Source organism: Citrus sinensis, chromosome 2, assembly GCF_022201045.2.
Source record: "Citrus sinensis cultivar Valencia sweet orange chromosome 2, DVS_A1.0, whole genome shotgun sequence".
In the NCBI taxonomy this organism is placed as follows: Eukaryota; Viridiplantae; Streptophyta; class Magnoliopsida; order Sapindales; family Rutaceae; genus Citrus; species Citrus sinensis.
The window spans coordinates 21,279,946-21,302,669 of record NC_068557.1 but is presented as its reverse complement, the minus strand read 5'-3'; the positions used below and the strand labels follow the sequence as shown (position 1 = coordinate 21,302,669).

General features: G+C 34.8%; 3 protein-coding genes across 6 annotated transcripts; 1 reads left to right on the top strand and 2 right to left on the bottom strand.

Moving 5' to 3' along the window:
• The first annotated feature begins 4,363 nt into the window (after window positions 1-4,363).
• Window positions 4,364-8,113, top strand: LOC102613026 (pentatricopeptide repeat-containing protein At5g61990, mitochondrial-like). Its single transcript, XM_006469377.4, has 2 exons — window positions 4,364-7,672; window positions 7,767-8,113. Exon 1 carries the CDS (start codon window positions 4,498-4,500, stop codon window positions 7,465-7,467), a length of 2,970 nt encoding a protein of 989 aa, XP_006469440.1. The 5' UTR covers window positions 4,364-4,497; the 3' UTR covers window positions 7,468-7,672; window positions 7,767-8,113.
• Window positions 8,103-13,580, bottom strand: LOC102612324 (protein ACTIVITY OF BC1 COMPLEX KINASE 7, chloroplastic-like). Of its 2 annotated transcripts, XM_006469374.4 has the most exons (18): window positions 13,412-13,580; window positions 12,436-13,014; window positions 12,130-12,273; window positions 11,860-11,985; window positions 11,584-11,671; window positions 11,302-11,395; window positions 10,916-11,009; window positions 10,668-10,722; window positions 10,440-10,531; window positions 10,132-10,302; window positions 9,904-9,960; window positions 9,675-9,758; window positions 9,489-9,573; window positions 9,252-9,313; window positions 9,075-9,149; window positions 8,784-8,888; window positions 8,509-8,650; window positions 8,103-8,414 (listed from the first exon to the last, which is right to left on the bottom strand). In XM_006469374.4, exons 2-18 carry the CDS (start codon window positions 12,997-12,999, stop codon window positions 8,341-8,343), a joined length of 2,112 nt encoding a protein of 703 aa, XP_006469437.1. In that variant the 5' UTR covers window positions 13,000-13,014; window positions 13,412-13,580; the 3' UTR covers window positions 8,103-8,340. The 2 variants fall into 2 exon arrangements, with proteins under 2 accessions (XP_006469437.1, XP_006469439.1); XM_006469376.4 differs by lacking the exon at window positions 9,675-9,758.
• A 2,679-nt stretch (window positions 13,581-16,259) lies between these two features.
• On the bottom strand, window positions 16,260-22,646 carry LOC102613325 (protein ACTIVITY OF BC1 COMPLEX KINASE 7, chloroplastic-like). Of its 3 annotated transcripts, none has more exons than XM_052435137.1 (18): window positions 22,625-22,646; window positions 21,132-21,704; window positions 20,802-20,945; window positions 20,501-20,626; window positions 20,252-20,339; window positions 19,692-19,785; window positions 19,163-19,256; window positions 18,969-19,023; window positions 18,746-18,837; window positions 18,388-18,558; window positions 17,914-17,970; window positions 17,690-17,770; window positions 17,459-17,543; window positions 17,293-17,354; window positions 17,095-17,172; window positions 16,907-17,011; window positions 16,624-16,765; window positions 16,260-16,514 (listed from the first exon to the last, which is right to left on the bottom strand). In XM_052435137.1, the coding sequence occupies exons 2-18, from the start codon at window positions 21,687-21,689 to the stop codon at window positions 16,441-16,443; spliced, it is 2,106 nt and encodes a 701-aa protein (XP_052291097.1). In that variant the 5' UTR covers window positions 21,690-21,704; window positions 22,625-22,646; the 3' UTR covers window positions 16,260-16,440. The 3 variants fall into 3 exon arrangements, with proteins under 3 accessions (XP_052291097.1, XP_015382893.1, XP_024950883.1); XM_015527407.3 differs by lacking the exon at window positions 22,625-22,646 and adding an exon at window positions 22,225-22,555; XM_025095115.2 differs by lacking the exon at window positions 22,625-22,646 and adding an exon at window positions 22,021-22,194.
• Window positions 22,647-22,724: the final 78 nt, after the last annotated feature.

Here is a 22,724-nt window from a genome sequence, read left to right as displayed (position 1 = left end):
TTTAATTGATGCATGATTTAGTATTTGAGAAGCTCAAGAAATTAATTTAATTAAATACTTTTCATAAACTAAAAGGTTTTATTTTTATAAAGTAAAGTATTTTGTGGATTTGAGTAATTTGGAGTTAAATGCTAAGTTTTGAAATCTTTGATTTTAATAAGTATTATTATTAAATTTCGAAGTTGGACGTTTTTATAAATATTTGAAATGTTTTGGGCCCTACTATAATTTATGAATATTTTAGACTAAAGTGAAAGATTTTGAGAACTTTGAAAAATATGGGTATTATGTTGAAAATGATCTTTTTGTGAAAGAATAATATTTTTGGGGCCATATCATAATTTTAGAAAGTTTTGGGAAGACAATTATTATTTAGAAATTCTGAAATTTGACCTATTTGTAAAGTTGTATGACGTCTTGGGCCATAGTATAATTATTGAAAGATTTGGACCTAAGTGTAATTTTAGTGAACAGTGTTACTGTAGCAAAAATGAAAAATAATGGTAATATCACTGTTCATGAGCGGCTAGCCGGATAAATCAAGCGGCTAACTGCTTGGGCGCGAGAATTTGTCTATAACGGCTAGTTTTCAGGCTTTAACTATAAAAACTCAACTCCAACTTCATTTTAAGGATTAATATAAGGAAAAATAAGATCATATAACATTTATTGAGCTTCCATTTTGTAAATCATCATTGAGATATAATTTGTTATCTACTCTTAAAGAGAGTTTCATTGTTGTGATTTTCATTTCTCATCAAATTATGAGTGTACAAGTGTGAGAAACACTTGGGGTGAAGAGATTGAGGAGATAATCTCTTGTTGTAAAGGTCATTAACACTTTAGAAGTCAATTGTAAACATTTGAAGCATTGAGAGGCTTGGATAGTGAAATCCTCAAGCCGGGTGTGCTTGGAGGCGTGGACGTAAGCGGGAATAGCCGAACCACGTAAAAATCCTTGTGTTTGTTTTCTCTTTCCTTACTCTTTTAATATTGTTCTTAATTGAATTTGTTGTTTTTGATTTGATAAAGGCAATAGATTAAATTGTTGTGCGAATTGTATTGTATAATTTTAAAATCCCAATTCACCCCCCTCTTGGGTTGCATAACTTGCATTTCACACTGAACAAACTATTGTTGGATCATCCAAATTAAAAGCTGTCGAATAAAGCTTGGCATAATAGGAAACTAGATTGTTAGAGATCTCCACATGATTAGAGTTTACAACACCATCAATGTGTAAACTATTAATGGAAGAGTGGGCCACCTTCGTTCTACAATAAGTATGGAAAAACTTTGTGCCTTGATCACCATCAGCTAGCCATATAACTCTAACCTTCTCTAGGCTATTAATAGGAAAACATAAACAAGCAAAGCACTCTGATATGAGCATGAGCGAGGCAAAATAAGGCTTTTATTATTTGGCCAAGCATAATAGAAAGCAAGGTTGCATAGTGCCCTATCTAATCTTTCTTCAATCTGACCCGTGTTTGAACTATTACACCAAGTAAAGAGATTCCTTCAATTGAGAGATGGGTTAGACAACATGCATCAATCATATTAGAAAAATCTAAGCAAGAAATAGTGGGAGGAGAATTACCACCAGCCTTTTCGTGAGTCCCCATAATCACATTAAAGTCTCCAATAACCATCCAAGGTTGGTCATAAGAAGCAGTAAAGGAAATAAGAGCATCCCATAAAACCCGTCTGTCAATGTAATTTATGGCAACATACATAACAGATAGAGCACAGGGTGAATTATCAAGACAAACTTGTATCGATATTAATTATTTTGAACAGTGGACTACTTAAAGGTAAATGAGCAACACTAAAAACCCACATATAACTCACCTCTGTCATTAGAGCATACAAATTTCATTTGAATAAAATTCTAAAAGGTAGAAGGAATAAAAAACAAAGAAACCATAGGCTCAGAAATGCAAAGATAATCAAGATTATAAGTAAAGCATAAATTAGCCAATTCTGACTGAATGCTAAGGTTGGCTACACCCCTCACATTCCAATATAAGATCTTCATTTTGCCATATTCTGATAACTCCCTTTTGCGAAGTACGGCTTAGACAGAAGAGAGCGAGCACACACTTTATATCTTTTATGCTTATGTATTGTTTAGAAACCATCCTCATCAATTGGTGATGTATTTTTAGTAAAAGACATGGTCATGGTCATTTGGTCGGTAGTAATAAGCTGCTTAATAAATGGCCCAAGCTGATTTGTAAAATGAATCATAGATAAGGGGTTAGTCATCTAGTGGTTTTACACTGAAACATCATTGGTCATCCTGTGAAAAGTCATCATCATCAGGGCGATAGGTTTCTAAGGTAAGTAAATCAATTTCAAATTGTCTAAGTGTAGTGTCCATAAGTAAGGGTGCTTTATGAACCACAATTGCAAGATTTGTAGAAGATTGTAGTGAGGAAGCCTTGTTGCAACCAAGAGCTTTCTCAATAACCTCATCTGAAGATTGGTTTTGCACGACCTCTGTATTTGGAACTGGTCGATAAACACGTTTGAAGGGTTCTTACTAGGCTCGTGGGTGGCAGCGGCTGTTTCACAGTTTCGGCAACAATTAGAGGCATTATGACCAAGAAAACCACAAACAAGACACTAAGAGGGAAGGTTTTTGTAATATACGATTATCTCAAATGAATACTCTTCGCGTTCAACCAATATTCGTGATGGCGGGTTTTCTGAGACGTCCATATCAACCAGAACTCGGGCAAAATGTCCAAAAATTCCTTCCTTGGTTTATTTATCAAGTTGCAACAGAGCCCCTATACCATATGCAATTTTCCAATAGAATCTTGATTCCCAATATTCTTGACTCAAATCATATAAACACACCCAAACTTGAGCATGTGTGTGTAATGTACGGTCGTAGAGATCAAAGTCCTTTTTCCATTGATAAAGATGAAAACACTCATGAAACAAGTACCACCACTTTAAGCCATTCGCAAGCCTACTTTACTGGAAAAATGTACATCAAAGTAGCCACGAGTCAAAGGGACCAAAGTTCAAATAGCTTCAGGCTTCCACACAACTTGAAGCAAGTTACGAAGCTCATGAGTTTTAAGAGGTGTAGATCCTAAACGTAGTAGTAATTGACCAATTAAATTAGTGCGACACTTCTACAATCGATGTTGGTAAATGGATTATGTGATTTTGATACAAGTCAAGTCACACTACTTAAGAAGTTTTAGCAATTAAGGCATGGAAACAGGTGGAGTTGAACTTGTACCAACAACCTGAGCAAAGGATTTGGAGGTAGAAGTAGGGGAAGGAGAAAGGGAAGAGATAGAAATGTTCGCCATTGATTTTAGTCTGTGGGACCTTTTATCAAACACTTAGCGGGCAAGTTTGTAGCAAACACTCATGAAAATTATAACTTATACTATATAATTATAATAATTTTTTATTGTTATTAGGCTATCCAATGATAGTTGTTACTGAATGTAACACTTATCTGTTCGAGTCTTATAAGATCTTTTATTAGGAATGTAGAAAAATTTAACTAAATCTCAACCTAAGTGGTTCAGATGCACGACTCCTAAACATTAAGGTCGGGCGCATGCCTCACCTAAAAAGTTGAGACTAGCTTGAAAATTTTAGAAATACTTAACATATATTTAACACACTCGTAATTAATATTTAAAGTTTTAGTTTCGTTTAAGCCCAACTTTTAAAGCCTAATCTAACAAAAAATAAATTTTTATAAACCATGAATTTGTAAATCATAATTAAAAATAGGTATATATGTATGTACAATGTAAAATTTGGGTTTTTGGACATGATCCGAAAAAATACATGCTAGGGGGTGGGGCTCGAGCTTTACTAAGCCGGTTGAGCACAACATACTACCATCTCTCTTTTTCACAACTCATTTTTTTTTTCAAAAATAGATATAATAGTAACATACTCTCTAAAAATGAGAGGAAATAACTTTAGGTGGTTGCATGGCTTCCTAATATGTATATCAAATTATTGAAATTACCATAGATCAAATAGATATATTAAGAATATATCTATTTCATTTAATTATGTAACCAGGAGGATAACATAGTGTAAATATACATTGAGACTTTGAACTTTTACCTTAAAATTTTAAGAATATGATAGTAAAAAAAGCTCAAATTCAATTTTTAATCCCCTAATTCTTCCAAAATTCGAATTTACATATTTACAGAGCGAGAAAATCTAAATATAATTTTTAGTCTCTTAATTCCCTAAAAATTTAAGTTTACATAATCAGTTAAATAAAATTACATGAGAACCACTTATCTGCCTCGTGGAACTGTCATAAAATTTATATGAAAATGAAATGAATAAATTAAAAAAGACCTGGGTAAATAAGTTGTAATCAGGGTTTCTAAAAGTAATTGAAAAAAGAAAAAAAGAAAAAAGAAAAAAAATTGGTATATCGTCCTTGAACCTTGATTAAAGCAGCGCTCACTAACATTCGTCTTCCTCCTCTGAGCCATGCGGGCGCTCACACGTGCGTCCTCACACGTGCTCAATGCCAGAACCAGACCCATGCCCACGCGCCGCTTCTCCTCACAAACGCAGCTCACCGAACAAGAAGCCACAGTACGACAAATCACTAGCATCCTTACGCAAAACGACTGGCAGCGACTTTTGACATCCTCAAACGTACCCAAGAAGCTAAACCCAGATGTGATCCGATCCGTTATCCATCTAAACCGGGCCCACAATTTGACCCGCTTGCTCAGCTTCTTCCACTGGTCCGAACGCCAAATGGGTACCTGCCAAAACGACTTAAAAGTCTTGTCTTTGCTTTTTGTTGTTTTATGCAATTGTAAAATGTACGGGCCCGCTAGTGCTATTGTTAAACGAATGATAAGTGATGGAAATAATTCGGGTTTTGAGATTTTGAGTGCCGTTGATGGCTGCTTTAGAGAATCTGATGAGTTTGCGTGCAAAGGTTTGGTTTTTAATATGTTGATTGATGGGTATAGTAAGATTGGGTTGTTGGATGAAGCTGTTGATTTGTTTTCGTGTGACACGGGATGTGAATTTGTGCCCAGCTTGTTCAGTTGTAATGCATTGTTGAGGGATTTGTTGAAGGGTAAGAAAATGGAGTTGTTTTGGAAGGTTTGGGCGAAAATGAATAAAATGAATGCAGGGGGTTTTGAATTTGATGTTTATAGTTATACTACTGTGATAGATGCTTACTTTAAGGTGAGGAATGCTGAGGAAGGAAAGAGAGTGTTTTCGGAAATGGGGGAGAAAGGGTGTCGTCCAAATGTTGCTACTTATAATGTGGTTATTGGTGGCTTGTGTAGAGTGGGATTTGTAGATGAAGCAGTTGAGTTGAAGAATTCGATGGTTGAGAAGGGGTTGGTTCCTGATAGTTATACTTATGTGAATCTTATTTATGGGTTTTCTGCAGCAAAAAGGTTGGGAGATGTGAGATTGGTTTTATCGGAGTTGATTGGAAAGGGTCTGAAACTTGATACTGTTGCATACTATGCACTGATTGATGGATTTGTGAAGCAAGGTGATGTGGAAGAAGCTTTCAGAGTAAAGGATGAGTTGGTTGCTTCTGGTAATCAGATTGACTTGGTCATTTATAACACACTGCTTAAAGGGTTTTGTAAGAGTGGTAAAATGGAAAAAGCAAGGGAAGTGTTAAATGAGATAATTAGAATGGGTATTGAACCTAATTCAAGAACTTATACTTCGTTAATACAGGGTTACTGCAGGATGCGGAAAATGGTTAGTGCTTTTGAGTTGCTTGATGAGATGAAGAAAAAGAACTTGGTCCCCTCTGTATTTACTTACGGTGTGATTATTGATGGACTCTGCCATTGTGGAGATCTACGGCAAATCAATGCTATTTTGGGAGAAATGATTACGAGGGGATTGAAACCAAATGCCATTATCTACACAAATCTTGTTTCGACTTACTTCAAGAAAAATAAACTTCAAGAAGCAGGAAAGTTGGTTGAGAGGATGAGAAGAGAAGGAATAACACCAGATGTGTCCTGCTTCAATTCTCTAATAATTGGTCTTTGCAAAGCCAAGAGGATGGATGAAGCAAGGATCTATTTGGTCGAGATGTTAAGGAGAGGATTGAAGCCTAATATTCATTCGTTCAGAGCTTTTATCCTTGGATACTGTATGGCAGGGGAGATGCAGACAGCAGGCAGGTTTTTCAATGAGATGCTAAATTCTGGTCTAGTGCCTAATGATGTAATTTACACATCCATTGTTGATGGGTACTGCAAAGAGGGAAACATAGCAGAAGCTATCTCCAAATTTAGATGCATGCTTGCCCGGGGTATTCTTCCAGAAGTTCAAACTTACAGCGTGCTCATCAATGGCCTTTCGAAGAAATTAGAACTAAGAGAAGCTCTTGGAATCTTCTTAGAACTCCTAGAGAAGGGGTTGGTGCCTGATGTTGACACTTACAATTCCCTTATCACCAGCTTTTGCAAAATATGTGATGTAGATAAGGCTTTTCAACTGTATGAGGAGATGTGTGAAAAAGGAGTTGAACCGAACACCCTTACTTACAATGTATTAATAGATGGCTTCTGCAAAGCTGGAGATTTGACTGAGCCATTTCAGTTATTTGATGAGATGACAAAGAGGGGTGTTCCTCTCGATGGTTCAGTCTACAATGCCCTTCTCTCTGGATGCTGCAAGGAAGAAAAGTTGGAACAAGCTCTGGAGCTGTTTCGAGATATGCTGGAGAAGGGCTTGGCTTCTACCCTTTCCTTCAACACTTTAATTGAGTTTTTGTGCATAAGTAACAAGCTTCAAGAAGCACACCAATTGTTGGATGCAATGCTAGAAGAGCAGGTTAATCCCAATCATGACACCTACACTACACTTATCAATCAGTATTGCAAGGTGCAAAACATGGAGAAAGCAAAACAACTCTTCTTAGAGATGCAGCAAAGGAATCTGAAGCCGGCAACAATCACTTACAGATCACTTTTAAATGGTTACAATAGAATGGGGAATAGATCTGAGGTTTTTGTTGTGTTTGAAGAAATGTTAGGAAAGGGAATTGAGCCTGATAATTTCACCTATTATGTTATGATTGATGCTCATTGTAAAGAAGGTAACGTGATGGAAGCTTTGAAGTTGAAGGATTTGATTTTTGATAAGCGTATGCCAATTAGTGCAGAAGCATATAAAGCCATCATAAAAGCTTTATGCAAAAGAGAGGAATATTCTGAAGCGTTGAGGTTGCTTAATGAAATGGGAGAGAGTGGCTTTAGGCTTGGTTTTGCCTCATGTAGGACTGTAGCTAATGATTTTCTCAGAGAAGGCGTTATGGACTATGCTGCAAAGGTTCTGGAGTGTATGGCATCGTTTGGATGGGTTTCAAACTCCATTAGCTTGGCTGACATTGTTAAAGGAGAGAATAGTGGTGTAGATCTTGATGAGTCCAAGGATCTTATGAAGCAAACAGCTTAGAAAGTTGACAAATATTGGTGAATCATTATTGCTCAGTTTCGTCCTTGAGTTGACTCTTTGGAGTCCTGAGCAGACTCTGCACAGGAATCAGCGTGCTAGCTGCCTAGCTCCCTACTAAAATGGCTACTGGCTATTTTCTGTTGTTTTAAAAAGTCTTAAGAGGTTGATGCTTCAGACTGAATTGCTTGTTCAGTCACCTGTTGAGGTAAATATAAATTATCTACTTTTCGATTATGTATTCCATGCATTGCTATTATTGCCCTGATTAATTTATTTACTAGAAACTTATTTCATTGCAGGTGACCGGTTCCGATTCAGTGGTTATACACAGGTTATTGCACTGAAAGAGGATACTCTTCCTGTAATTTTGATTCTTGCCTGAGCTTATCTGCACATCTTATGCCTTTAATGAGGTGCTTCAATCCCGCAAGTGCTATGCAAATTATTAGCCTGTGAGTAAGTTGAAGAGGTGTCTAATCGTTTGGGGGTTTTTTTTCCTGCTACTTGACATATTACTCTTTACAATGCCCTGAAAGCTGATGATTCATTTATTCTGTTGAGTATGTATGTAATTCAATCAAAGTGTTTGTATGAATGAAAGAAAGAAACGCATGTTTCTATGAAAAAGAACACTGTTTTGAAGTAACCAAGCTGATTGTATTTATATTTCTTTTAATTTTCTTTAACAAAGCAGTTACATTGTACAATGTATACAGCTCCCAATTTACCAACAGAGATCAATTTATTTCCATCCATGTTGCGTATACTAATACAAAGAATAGACCCTCCAGCTTACAGAGATTCCTAGTGTTGTATAAAAATGAGAATCAAGATTTATACGCTTACAAAGAAAATCGATGTGATGGGTTAAATTCATATCATTTTCTCAAATTTGTCAAGCTTCTTCACCCTCTGCATTGATCTTAAAAGTAGTGTAAAGAAAACTCCTGCATTTTTATAAATTTAAGACTGTCAGTAATAGAACCTTGATGAATATGAACTTAGGTTTCAATTGAGAAATATTAGCATCTGAGGGATCACCTGCACCAATGAATGATCCATTTGCAATAATTTGACTGCCTTGACCAGTGAATGTGACCCCCAGATTCAGCAGGGTACCCCCACAAACTGTATACATAGTTGCCATTTGCAGTATTGTTGCTTTTCGAGCTGCTCTTTCAGACTGGTACACATAGTTATAGCCATTCAAAATCAATGCAGTCAAATTATATACAAAGAGAGATTTCAAATGCTGAATCACAGTCCATTTTCTCCATTTCTGTTTGTGAGTTCTGGAACTATTAAGACATGATTACCTCAAGCACCCGTACTCGGAGTTTCAAATCTCCTGCTTCAAGTTGTTTCACAAACTCTTCTATTCGTTGAACCCTGGATGGCATGGACATGGTCGAAGATCTGGCCTGAAAATAGATGGAAATGTTCTTGATACTAACAGTGATGGAAATTCAGCCTTCTCATTTATAACATAATTATCAGAAGAATAACAGGTATTTATTTGTTTATTTTTTAAAAAAAGATTTTTGTTCAGTGTTATCCGTTGGGAAAAAAAAATATGGCAACAGTAGAAAGAATGCAAAAAGCAATACATCATCAGCTTGTTTCCTGATTTGCTCCACTAGCTGTGTTCCAGACTGCTGCTGCTGTTTTAAATCCAATAGCTCCTGCAGGCAGAGTAGAAACAATGAATACCAAGCTATTCAAGTTTCAACCATAGAAATGATTACCAAAACGTGCATGAAAATTCCAAGGGAAGTGAATTTAACCTGTGCATAAGGTGCAGCAACCTTCACAAAGGAAAAATCTGGGTCAAGAATGTTGCCGATACCTGTAACAGGACAATGATACTCAGAATAAAGCAGTAAAATGGCAATGGACTAGCTGCGGTTATCAAATTTTCTGGGTTTAATGAAAAAGTTCAAATATTACATCGCATAAACTTGATATATGGTCTAATGTGATTCAGAAGTGAATTTTTTAAGGCAATGTGAGAGTGAGAGGACCTTCAAGTGTGGAGAATGCCCTTATAACGAAAGTAAAGGTGGATGGAAACCGAAATGGTTGATCTTGAGCTATTGCAAACAAATCCTACAAAAGCATAACAAACAAACAAACAAACAAATAACCTTAACTTACTGATACCACATAAGGGTATTCAGAAACTACATAAATTAAAAAATTAATAGAACCTCTCCAATTGCAGCCAAAGTCTGCTGCTGATCTGGACTCTGGCTTAGCAAATTGTCCAAGAAAAATTGCACGGATCTCCTTACCTAGGAGTAGAATGAACAATTAGTACTACTGTAAGATGGATACTACAGAATAACCACAGAATACACATTTCCTTTTCAATAACCATGCAAGTACACATTTCCATTTCAAATGTTGACACTTGGATGGTGTGGCATGATGACCTACCGATGACATATCTCCTGTGGGTTGAAGTGCTTCGAGATCAATCAACCTTTGGATAACCTGCATAATAGCTGCTCAGTTTCGGCTAACAAGCAAGGAGAAAAAAAATTTGATTTACTTTCATTATAAACAAATTACCCATCCAATTTCAGTAGATGGGTACCAAACTCTTATCAACCTAAATTCACAAAAGAAAAATCAAAGGGAGCAGTTGATAGATCGAAAGTACACCTTTTTGGCATCTTTCTCATAAACTGCATAGAAAAGATCAAGCAATCTTTCACGGGTAAAGGATTTAATCTCCCCCATCATACCAAAATCATAATAGATGAGTGCTTCATCTAAATCGACAGCAAGATTTCCAGGATGAGGATCAGCATGAAAGAAACCAGTTTTGAGTATCTGCACTTTTAGAAAGATACTGTAAACGACTACATTATAAGCGGGGTAACTAACATTACAATTTCACCGTTGTACAACAAATGGAGGTACTTAATAGTCATCAACTCATCATATTGTCAAAACTTAATATCAATTACCTGATTCAAGTACGCTTCAATTGCACGCGATGCAATTTGAGAACGATTATAACCCTGCAAATCTAGTGCTTTCAACTCATTGATCTTAACTCCTGATACAAAAGTAAAAATCTCAATCCATTAAATTTCAGTTTCACAAAATTTATGTGGAACTATACAATGCAAATTCTTGCTATCATTTTGAATTAATACACACACATGCGCGCGCACAGAGGTTTAGGCTAAAACCTGGTACATACTCCAATGTCAACACCTTTGTAGCAGTATAATCCCAAAACACCAGCTACAGAGGGGAACAAAATTCCAGTTAGGAATCCACAAGAGACTCTAAACTTAAAAGACTAGATCTATGCTCACTAGAAATTGCAAAATTAATAAGTTTATAGTCATAATTGATGAGAATTTTGAGAAAATTTTTGCACAACTATTTGATTATGTGCCACTTAATATTTGTAGTCTTGAAGCTAGAAACATACAGGTACCCGGACCCACTTTATATTCCGAAAATCTCGACGGAATCTATCAGCATTTTTTCCTTCATTTATGTAATCGATTTCTTGATACAAAATCCTGAAATCAATAAGATAAGCATAGCACAAGTTAACTGTGTCACACTTCATTGAGACAATTCTAGAACCATCATGTTTCATCAGATCCATTATAACAAAGATCAATAACGCATAAATATATTATATCAAGTTTCATCAGATCCATTACAACTCAATAATGCATAAATATATTATATCAAAATAAAAAAATAATCAACTCAACACAACATGTTATTTACACACATTGATCCTACTTAGTGTTTCATGATCCTAGAAAAATATCTAACAAAAAAGTGACAATACTTAATACTTACGTGGCGCATTCGTCATATATACCAATCCAGTCTCTTGTTGGACCACCAAATGTTTCACTTCTCTGAAAGTATTCTGCAATTAGCTTTAAATTTCCTGTATGGAAAAAGCAGGAATAACGGATAATAAAAATTTACTTCTTCAAGTACAATTAAGAACTAAAAACATTGTTTCAGTTGATGAAATCACATAATAAGGGAAATGAGAAATAAAGCAATTAAATACAATTAAAAGAAACTACAATATCACTACCGTCAAATTGACAGAGCAAGTGCATTACTTACGTAAATCAATGTCAAACAGCCTCTTCAGACCAGGTCTTTGAACCTTCACAACAACTTTCTCTCCATTATGCAGGATTGCACGATGTACCTATAGATGGTATCCTTTGAAATTCAAATTAGCGAATAGGAATCACCTCAAGTAAAACTTAAATAAAATGTCAAGAATTTTAACAATGACAACACTATTCAAGCTTCTTAAGTGAAGTTAAACGGACAAACCAGCTTTAATGTACGATGTTCAATAAGAAAAAGAGGAATGTAACAAGAATCAAACACCTGACCAAGACTAGCTGCAGCAATTGGCCGGTCCTCAAACGTTTTGAAAAATTGCTCAATAGGAGCTCCAAGTTCATTCTTGATGAAGTGTCTTGCTTTCTCTGGAGAGAAGGCAGGAACCCTATCCTGAATTATATTGAATATGAACATAAAATTTATATGAAAAGTAAAAAGTAATACTAGTTATATGGATTACAGGATATCAGCACCTAAAATCAAATGATGTCGGGGAAATTCAATGCTAAATTGTAAAGACAGTAAAAGCAGTACCTGTAACTTGGCAAGCTCATCCACAAACTCACGTGGAAAAAGATCTGACCTTGTTGAAGATAACTGCCCAAGTTTAATAAAAGTTGGACCAAGCTGCAGCACACTCTCCCTTAGCCATGAGGCAGTCTTTCGTCTTCTGTTTTTCTGAATGGAAGATAATTATTAACAAAAAAGCCAGAAGCCCCCCAAAAAAAAAAAAGATTTAAGTCGAAGAGACCAAGAAATGATGAGAAACTTGGCCAAATATGAAATCAGTAATGATAATGACTGATCAAAGTTTGAAGCCAATCTGGCAGCATCATATACCTGTTTATCTTCTGAGAAGCCTCCCAAATAGGCCCATTTGGCATTGTCAAACAGAATACGGATTTGTAATGAAAGGACAAATGACCAAACATCTATAATCCTTTGCCAGGAATTATAATTCTCATTAGCCCAACTGAAACTTTCATCCGAGGGCAGAACCTTCAGCTCCTCCACTGGTGGAAGTTCATTTGAACCCTTGCCTTTCAGTGCCTTAACGAGGGCCGAAGTAGAATTTTTCTTAGCTAAACCTGCAACATTAATGACCTGCTTTGTCCCATTGACCATCTTATTAACCTTACCATTGGGTGGATTATTCCTTTTCACCACCTCACTAGCAGGTACCATCTTAACCGATCGTCCATTAGTCCCAACTCTTGAGGGAGATTCAGTTTGCCGCGCTTCAACATGAAACTGAAATGCTTTATTAGTCAAAGTTGGATTACATGTTTTCCTCTCAAAGCTTGATATGGAACTCGAGAAACTAAGATTGTCCATATCTCTTCCTTGGTTTATCAAATCAATATTGTGGCAATAACAGCCTTGTGAAGCCAGTATTGCCGCCATTCAATCGACAAACACCTATGGATTGATATCAATACAGAAATTAGACTGATGCTAAACCAAATAACAATACTAAGAATTAAAGCGAGCAAATGTCAGTTATAATGGGAAACACGAAAATTAAACCATTAACACGACAAATCTGAAGCCAGAACACTCAATGAAATAAAAAAATAAAAAAAAAAACTCAACTGAAAGCAAGATAATGAAACAAAAGAAGAAAACAAATGAGCAATGAATATTCACCCACCAAGTCAATGACTCTTAAGTATTAATTCTAATTATCTAAACATGAATGAACATATATACTAAGTTAGTTAAGAGAACAGAAGAGTTTAAACTTAAAAGACATTAATACATGCAAATTGAATAATGTTTGTTTGAAACTAAAGAGAGCCCAGATGAAGATACTCACAAGAGAAGAAGAAAGAGTAACTATCAAGTCTTAGAAATGAATCTCGAAGCTGAGAGATTTATTGGGTTTTAAGAAAAATGACCAAAAAATTGATTTTTTTTTTATAAGAAAATAAATTGACTAAATAAGTGTTATGAACAAAATGTGGACGAGCAAAAAGAACGTGGACAGCACAGTGGCAGCGTGTCTCCCTTGCCAATTCTAGTTGATTAAGTTACTCAACATATTGTTCGGTCTGATTTTTCTTTCTCTTTTTGTTTGGGTATATTTGTAATTTCATTTTAACGACAAAACTGAAAGTTGAATCTTCACGACAACCATTCAGTTGCGTGGCGGGTTTTATTTTCTTGTCAAGAATGGGTAAAATTATATATGAGTCCCTGATGTTTCTTTAAGCGATGACTTATTTATCCGTATCAACAGGTCCAGGATTATCGCCATTAAAAATTTGAAATGATCATCTTAACCTTGCAATTTTGGACTTCCAAGAGTATATGTAATATAACTTAACTCTAAAGGGTATTTCAGTTATTGCGATTGAAATTATCAAATTGGGGACATATTTGATATAAATGGAAGAACTATTTATTATTATTGGGAAATAATAAACTATTAACCAATAGCGTGGATGTTAAAATAAGATCTATAATAACAATTTAGTGATTTTTTTTTTTAAAAATTTTTGAGAAGATCAATTTAGTGATCTTAAAATAATTTTTTAATTTGGTGCTTTGTGGTTTAGATAGGTTTATGGTGACAGGCAAGTAGGTTGCTTTGCTGAGAATTGTGACATGTTCTAACTTGTAGTTGATATTCACGGTCTATTTGGAATTGAGGTTGGACAATTGTATCTTTTAAGATACAGCTTTCAAGTGTTTGGTAAACACTAACTACTGTAACTTTGAAGTTAGATTGATTTGAATTTACATTTCTGTGATGAAAAATATATTATATCTTTATTAATTTATCAAAATTATTATTTTAAAATTATTATTTATTATATAATATTAACTTTTATTTCATCGTTATTGCTTTTTTCTATAGAAGCTGTAACTTAAAAGATGTAGTACATCAATCCCAAACATAACCTTAATTAAATGGTCAACCTAGCTGTTCAAGGAGTTGACTTGGGTTTAACAAGTTTATGTGGCTGCTTTTCAACTATTTATTTATTTTAATGTTTGCTAAATAGATCATGTTAGCTAATTGGTAGGGCTAATCTTTGTTAACTAAAAGGGAATATCAATAACAATTAATAATATCGACTTGTTTTACACCATTTAGATTAAGTTAAATGATCATGAACAATATCATATTTTTTTACTTTTTTGTTTATCTACAATTAGCTGATAATTAAACTTATTTCAAAATCTAACTTTTGTATATGTCCCTATAATTATACAGGAATTATGTGAAAAGGTCAATTTTTTATGAAAAAAGAAAAGGAAGATTCTCTATAATCATTTTCAACGTGATATTGATTTCTTTTTAGGGAAAAAAAAATGAGTGTTGGACCTTTATAACAAAAAAATAATGAAAAAATAACTACCTACCATTTGGTTTTTTTAATTTGTAAAAAGTACTTCAATTTTTTTCTTTTGAAAGGATCTATCAAAAATATAGTGCATCACTTTTTCACTTTTCTATTAATGCCGATAGAGGATTTAACAGAATATTAATAAGATGATTGTTTTACACGTGAATGTAAAAAGATTATTTAATCCTATCAAAATGAGGAAAAAAAAGGAAGTAGTTGGGACTAATAAGGGCTACAAAATTAACTATATAGACTTATCAATTACCTAATTTAAAAATATAAAATCATCAAAATAAGTAACCTGGTTAATTTGTAGCTCATTTATAACATAAATTAGGAACCCTTGTTCATATAAGCCATCCTAAATAACATAACTTCATCAAAAATAATAAATCTTTAATAAACAATAAATAGAAATAGGCATAGTTATTTAAAATACATTCAAAATAATCATAAAATCAATTATGAGAAACTTTGAACATTATAATTTGCTTCCATCAATAGAAAATAATAACATTAAATCAGTTTTGGGAAACTTGGAGTTTATAGTTATTTCTTGTCAATCCAAAATAATAGTATAATTCAAAAAATCCAAACTAACAACCAATAAATATATATTTTTTTTCACATTTAGGGATCGAATAGTCATTCTTTGATATTTTGTTACATCCTTTAATGACGACGGTAATAGAAAAGTAAATACATAATACATTATATAAACTTCATATGGAAAACTACAAAACATAAAAAGTTTAGTAAATCATTAGTGGTGTTGGATATTTATCCAAAAATAGTTGATGCATTTTGGCCAACTTTTCATCAGTTTGTTAGATGCTAGCTTGGGCCTTGGATATACAATGAGTTTGCCTTGGTGTAAGTGTACCTAAAAGTGTGAGAAAATTGAATATTTCAACTGATGCATATGCCTTGTTTGCTTCAAATACATGATTTTCGTATCACAAGGTTCGGAACTAGACGAAAGAAAAGGTTGACCTCCCCATTAATATATTGAATGAAAAAAGAAGGCTTCTTGTATGATCACCATCAATATCTAGTTAGGTGTCATACTTCTTTTGACCGTGTTGGCTTTAATATCTGTATGGCTAGGTTCTAGAGAGAATTTGCTAGGTACATGGAAAAGATCAGGAACCTATCATGGAGGTTTCTGATAACTGTCTTCTGATCTTTTTCCACCCGTTTGACATTTTGACAAACCTCAAAACGGTACCAGAGAAAAGAGCCCTTTAGAAGTCGGAATCCTCGGTTGCTTGACTAGATGTAGAATTAAAGTCGAAGAAAGAAACACAGTAATTTAAAGCAACCTATCTAGTTGATGATCTATTTTTCTTTTCCTTTTTGCTTTCACAAGTGATTTTAAGTGTGCAATCTACAATGCTCCCTGGGAGCCATTTCTTTACTTAACAATGTTGCGTATATGTTGATACAAAGAGCAGAATCTAAAGGAATAGAATGAAAATCATAAGTGTAATGTTTATATCATTTTCTCAATTTTGTTAAGCTCCTTCACTCTTTGCATCGACCAAAGAAACAGTATAAAGAAAACTCCTGCATTTTAGGAAATAATAAGACATTCAAGCTACTAGAGCATTGATGAATATGAAATTGGAACTTAATGGAGAGTAATGGCATTGTTTTGTGAAAGGCATAAGCGCACCTGCACCAATGAATGATCCGGTTGCCAGAACTTTATGGGCTTGACCACTAAGGGTGACCCCGAGATTGAGCAGGCTACCTCCAAATACAGCACGAATGGTTGCTATTTGCAGTATTGTTGCTTTTTTAGCTGCTCTTTCTGACTGGTAAATGTAAAATTTTCAATTTAGGAGATTTAAAGGCTGAATGAAGGATCTGGTTTGATAATATGAGAAATAATGGATAATGTATTGAAAAATGAAATAAAACCAACGTTGCATCACCATTAAAAGATGATTAAGTACCTCAAGCACCCGGACTCTGAGTTTTAGATCTCCCGCTTCAAGTTGATTTACAACCTCCTCTATTCGTTGAACTCTGTATGGCATGGATACGGTAGAGGATCGGGCCTGAGAAACATACAAAGGTGATCTCAATACTAGTAATTATTGAAAAATTATCTTAAACTAGAGAAGAAGCAATAAGCATTTACATGATCAATTTGTTTCCTTATATTTTCCACAGGCTGCGTCTTAGCGATCATCTGCTTTTGTCTCATCTCTAGCAGCTCCTGTAAGAAGGAATAATAAGTAGTCTACTCCCAACTATAGAAATGATCACCAAAACGTCATGAAATCCTTTTTTATTTGCAAAGGAGTTAATCATAGATGCCCAGAGAAGTGGATATAACCTGCAAATAAGGTGCAGCAACCTTCATAAAGGAAAAATCTGGGTCAAGCATATAGCCATTACCTGTAAAGAAAAATGAACAGTAAAATTGAAGATTTAAAGATCGATTTGATATATTATTATACTGCGATTTGGGGATGACGTATATGGGGATAAGAATAGAGGACCTTCAAGTGTTGAGAATGCCCTTACAACAAAAGCAAAGATTGATGGAAACTGAAAAGGTTGATCGTGAGCTATAGCAAATAAATCCTGCAGAAAAACGAACAAACAGACAAAAAGCCTTAACAACACATGTGTCGTTAACTTCTGTTTAGTGTTCTTATGCAGGAAGGTACTGCCTTTTCTTTAAGCTTCTATATCACATGAGAAAATTTTCAGTGTCCAGGTTTACACACCTCACCGACAGCAGCAAGCGTCTGTTCCTTATCTGGTCTGCTGAATAAATTGTCCAAGAAAAACTGCACAAATCTCTTCACCTAAGGATAGAATAAACGACTATTAATCTACGAGATGGATCTACTGAAGGATTTGGCAATCCATAATGAATAGAAGGCCACATCAATGTGTAACAATGCCTTTTCTAATGTTTAATATGAAAAAATATGGCATGATGGCCTACCGAAGACAAATCTCCTGTGGGCTGAAGTGCTTCAAGATCAATTAGGCTCTGGATAACCTGCATAATGACTGCTCAGTCTTGGGCCAGCAAGCAAGGGGAGCAAAATTTGATCTACTCGAGTTTTTCTAATCACTTCAATTGCATTTCTGAAATGGGTTATTATTCAAATTATCTAAGCAAGAAAGAAATGATGATCCTTAAAACATAACTGACAGTAAAAAGATTCTGCAGATGGATGTGTGGGGCCCAATGTTCATAACATTCTCAGATAAACATCCAGTTTAAGAATAAATTCTTTCGTGTCTTATGTACTGGCAGAGGGTAGACAAGAGGGTAGACAACTATGATTTCGAATTTGTATAGAGAAAATATCAGTATAAAGTCTGGTATGTTTAGAACTTTACTGTCTAAACTTTAATGGTCAACATCAACTTACAGCAAAAAGAACAGTGACTCAATATATAGAAAGTAGACCTTTTTGGCATTTCTCTCATAAACTGCAAAGAAAAGTTCAAGCAATCTGTCACGAGTAAGAGGTGTGATCTCTCCCATCATACCGAAATCATAATAGATCAGTGCTTCATCTACATCGACTGCAAGATTTCCAGGATGAGGATCAGCATGAAAGAAACCGGTTTTGAGCATCTGCAATTTTGGCAAACTTCAGTAAATTACTATATTATAATTGGGTCAACAAACCTTACTTAATCATGGGGGAACATAATGAATAAGGTCCTGAGGGACTTCGATATTTACATGGTTCATAACAGTCATCATTTCAGAATTAAGAACAAGAAGATTAATCAATTCAGACAGGGTTAAACTTAATAACCTGAATCAAGAATGCTTCAACTGCACGGGAGGAGATCTGAGATCGGCTATAACCATGGAAATCTAGTGCTTCCAACTCATTGATATTAATTCCTGATATAGAAGTAACAATCTAACATCAATTATCACCAACATAAGAAATCTGCGTTTGGTCCCCAAACATACATTGTGAAACCTCCATGGCTTCTTGAACCAAAAACTTTTGTATTGGTTTAGGGTAAAACCTGGTACATACTCCATGGTTAATACCATCGAGGCAGTATAGTCCCAAAACACAAGCTACAAAGGGAGAAAAAGTTAATTTAAGAACTCATAATATGTCTGAAATTCCAGAAAAAAAAATGTGTTAGTGACAATAAAATTGAAGAACTAATGAAAGAAGTGGCAGGAAGGGAGTATTCTTGAGCAAGAAACATACAGGCACTCGGACCCACTTTATATTCCGGAAATCTCGACGGAATCTGTCAGCATTTTTGCCTTCGTTTATGTAATTTAATTCTTGATACAAAATCCTGGAATCAATAGGAGGGTGAGCTGTGAGTTTTAAAAAAGGTAGAAGATTACTGCATTTTAAAATAATTGGAATAGAAGATTACTGCATAAACACATTATAATAATTGGAAAAGAATTGTCATCCCTAAGGTGCCTAGTTGATTAGTCTCTTGCTCCAGAAGTAAGACCAAGGGTTCAATCCATGTTTAATTCAAGGGCTGGGTGCATGAAAAAGAGGACGGAAACAAATTGTCCAACCAAAAAAATTTGTAATAATCCTGTATTGAAAAGTACAATTTGTGGATGCTGAGTAAATTTTGTGTTTTAGTATGGATGTTGAGGTGTCAATATGAAACTATAAGGACCCAGATATATGTTATCATACTTATAGTTTCATCCTTTGAAGTCTTTGAAGAACAAAGCTGGGATAACAATTAATTCAACTTACTACTTACGTGGAACATTCTCTATATATACCATTCCAATCTGCTACTGGACCACCAAATAATCCTCCTTTCTTATAATATTTTGCAACTAGCTTTAAGTTTCCTGTATGCAAGAAGCAGGGACATGAAAGATCAATGCAGCAAACACCAAAAGGACAAAGCCAAGGTTGATTTACTATTTCAGAATACAAAGAAAACTGCAAATCAAATTAACCTCTATATTAATGTGTACATAGAGAGATGCATGGATACACGTACAGGTAACACAAGTACATGAGTAATATTGGTATATTATAATGAAACAATGTATTACCATTGTTGCGCAAATGTTAAAGTAAATGTAACAGGGATTGCTTGCTACCCGACACTTCCTAAATAAATGTACTGAACTGGACGTAACTCTCGCATGGATCAAATATATAGTTACGGAAAAGAAGAAGAAGAACAGTAAAGATTGTCCTAATGGATCCAACCAAGAATATTAAAAAGAAAGGGCAGCTAGTATTTTATAGTGATAAGAATCCAAAGTATCAATTTGGTTGAACTGAGAGAAACAATGCTCTACTCACCTAAATCAATATCAAAAAGCTTCTTGAGACCAGGCCTTTGAACTTTTACAACTACTTTCTCTCCATTATGCAGGATAGCTCGATGTACCTGTTGATATTGTATCCAAATTTGTAAACTTTCTCAAGATGCACTAAGATGTGCTTCTAAATGCTGATAGTGGAACTGTATCTCATTTTTTTCTGATACTATGATAAAGGAAAAAAAAAAAGCTTAAACAATTGGGTGGAAGAGCTAAAGAGAATCAACACCTGACCAATACTAGCAGCAGAAATTGGCTGGTCCTCGAACTTTTTAAACAATTGGTCAATGGGAGCCCCCAGTTCACTCTCAATTAAGCTTCTTGCTTTCTCTGGTGAGAATGCAGGGGCCCTATCCTGAATAATGTTAATTAAGAACTTAATATTTAGATGAAAGTTAAGAAGTTGAGATTACATTTCAGTTTAAAATGAAGTGAGATTACATGAATGATTGGATGTGTGCACTAAAAAGCCTAATCATGTTGGGAAAATTTGTATTAGAAAATATATAAAGACAGAAATCAAGAAGTACCTGCAACTTAGCAAGCTCATCCACATACTCACGTGGAAATAGATCGGACCTTGTTGAAGATAACTGCCCAAGTTTCATAAAAGTTGGTCCCAGCTGCAGTATACGCTCCCGTAGCCACGAGGCAGTCCTTTTTCTTCTTTTTTTCTGAAAGAGATACATTTTATAAACACCAAAGTGTGAAAACAAAAGAGTGAAAGACTGAAGTATAAGAAATAAAGAAACGGTCAGAAACTGGGACAAGTAGGAAATAAGTAGTGAAGACAATTGAGTAGGACTTAGAATATCCAATGTTCAGCATTGTATAACACTCTAAATGTCAGCCAAATTCACCTGCTTTTCTTCCATGAAGCCTCCAAAATATGTCCATTTGGTATCATCCAACTGAATACGGATATAGAATGAAATAACAAATAACCAAATATCTATACTTCTTTGCAAGGAATTATAATTCTCGTTAGACCAACTGAAGTTTTGATGTGAAAGTGTATCCTTCAACTCCCCTATCGGTGGAAGTTCTTTCAAACCTTTACCTTTTGGTGTTCTAACCAGGGCTGAAGAAGATTTTCTCTTAACTACACTTCCATTAACGGACTGCTTTGAGCCATTGACTGTATCTATATTATGACTGAGCTGGGGGTGTCTTCCCAATACCTCGCCAATGGGTACCATTTTAACAGGTCTTCCATTGATTCCCAATGTTGAAGGTGACCCAGTATGTTTCATTTGCACTAGAAACTGGAATAATCCATTGGTAATTGTTGGTTTGCATGTTAACCTCTCTAACGTTGATACCGAGCTTGAAAAACTCAGATTTTCCATTGTTTTTTGTTGATTAATCAAATGATTACTGTGGCAACAGCAGCCTTGTGAAGCCAGTATTCCCACCATTTAATCAACAAAAACCTATGTATTGATAACCAATATCAAAATTAGATTGATGCAGAGCTAAGTAATGAAATGCGAAATGCAAGCTAACCAAATTTGGTTTGATCCAAAACAAGTGAAAAGAATTAAAAGAACAATGCACCTTCAATCTAACATCAACTAGCAGATTATATTATGCAGATTTCATTTGCTATAATTAGGATAAAAGAAACCAATGTAGCATTCATAAGATAAGTCAAGCATATAAACTGGAGAGAAGAAGTGAAGGGTTTCAATGGAAACTTATTGACTAACAAACTGAAAGCAAGATAATTAAACAAAAGAAAGAAATTACATTCCAAACCAGATCAAGTCAACATATTTAACAAATGTCCAACAAGAGACCAAACCCAAAATCATTCACCCACGAACTCAAAATCAGTTGCTAATCAACAGAACAGATGTTGCGGTTGAGGGTCAGCATCAAAAAAAAAAAAAAAAGTTCAGAAGCTCCATTAAAATTATGTGAAAGTAAAAGAACCCAGACTATGATACTCACGAAACAGAAGAGTCAGCAACAAGCTTAGATATGAATCTTAAGATTTGAAAATTTCATTGGATGTATAGGAAAAACAAACTAAGGGTTTGTCCAACAACTAACTTATTTTTATAGAGGAAAGATATTGACTATACTAGAAATGTAATCAAAAATAGAAAGACGGGGGAAAGTGAGAAAATGGGACGCCAGCAAATGGGCAATTGTCATTTGCAATTCTATAATATTTTTAAATCATTAATTTGTTCAACTCGGAGTTCGGACAAATGGTTGTGCCTTTGTGTTATAAATTCTCTAACAACGACAAAAACCGAAAACAACTCCAATATTTGGGTGGGTAAAATAGCCTTTTTGTTTTGGCTTGCATTAGTTAAATAAAAATAATATGATGTTACAGGCTCACAGCTTTGAAGTTCACGATCACACTTAAAAGAACACCAACATGAAGTTGATGACACAGCCGAATGTGATGCACATGGACTGCATTGCCTCTAAATACATAA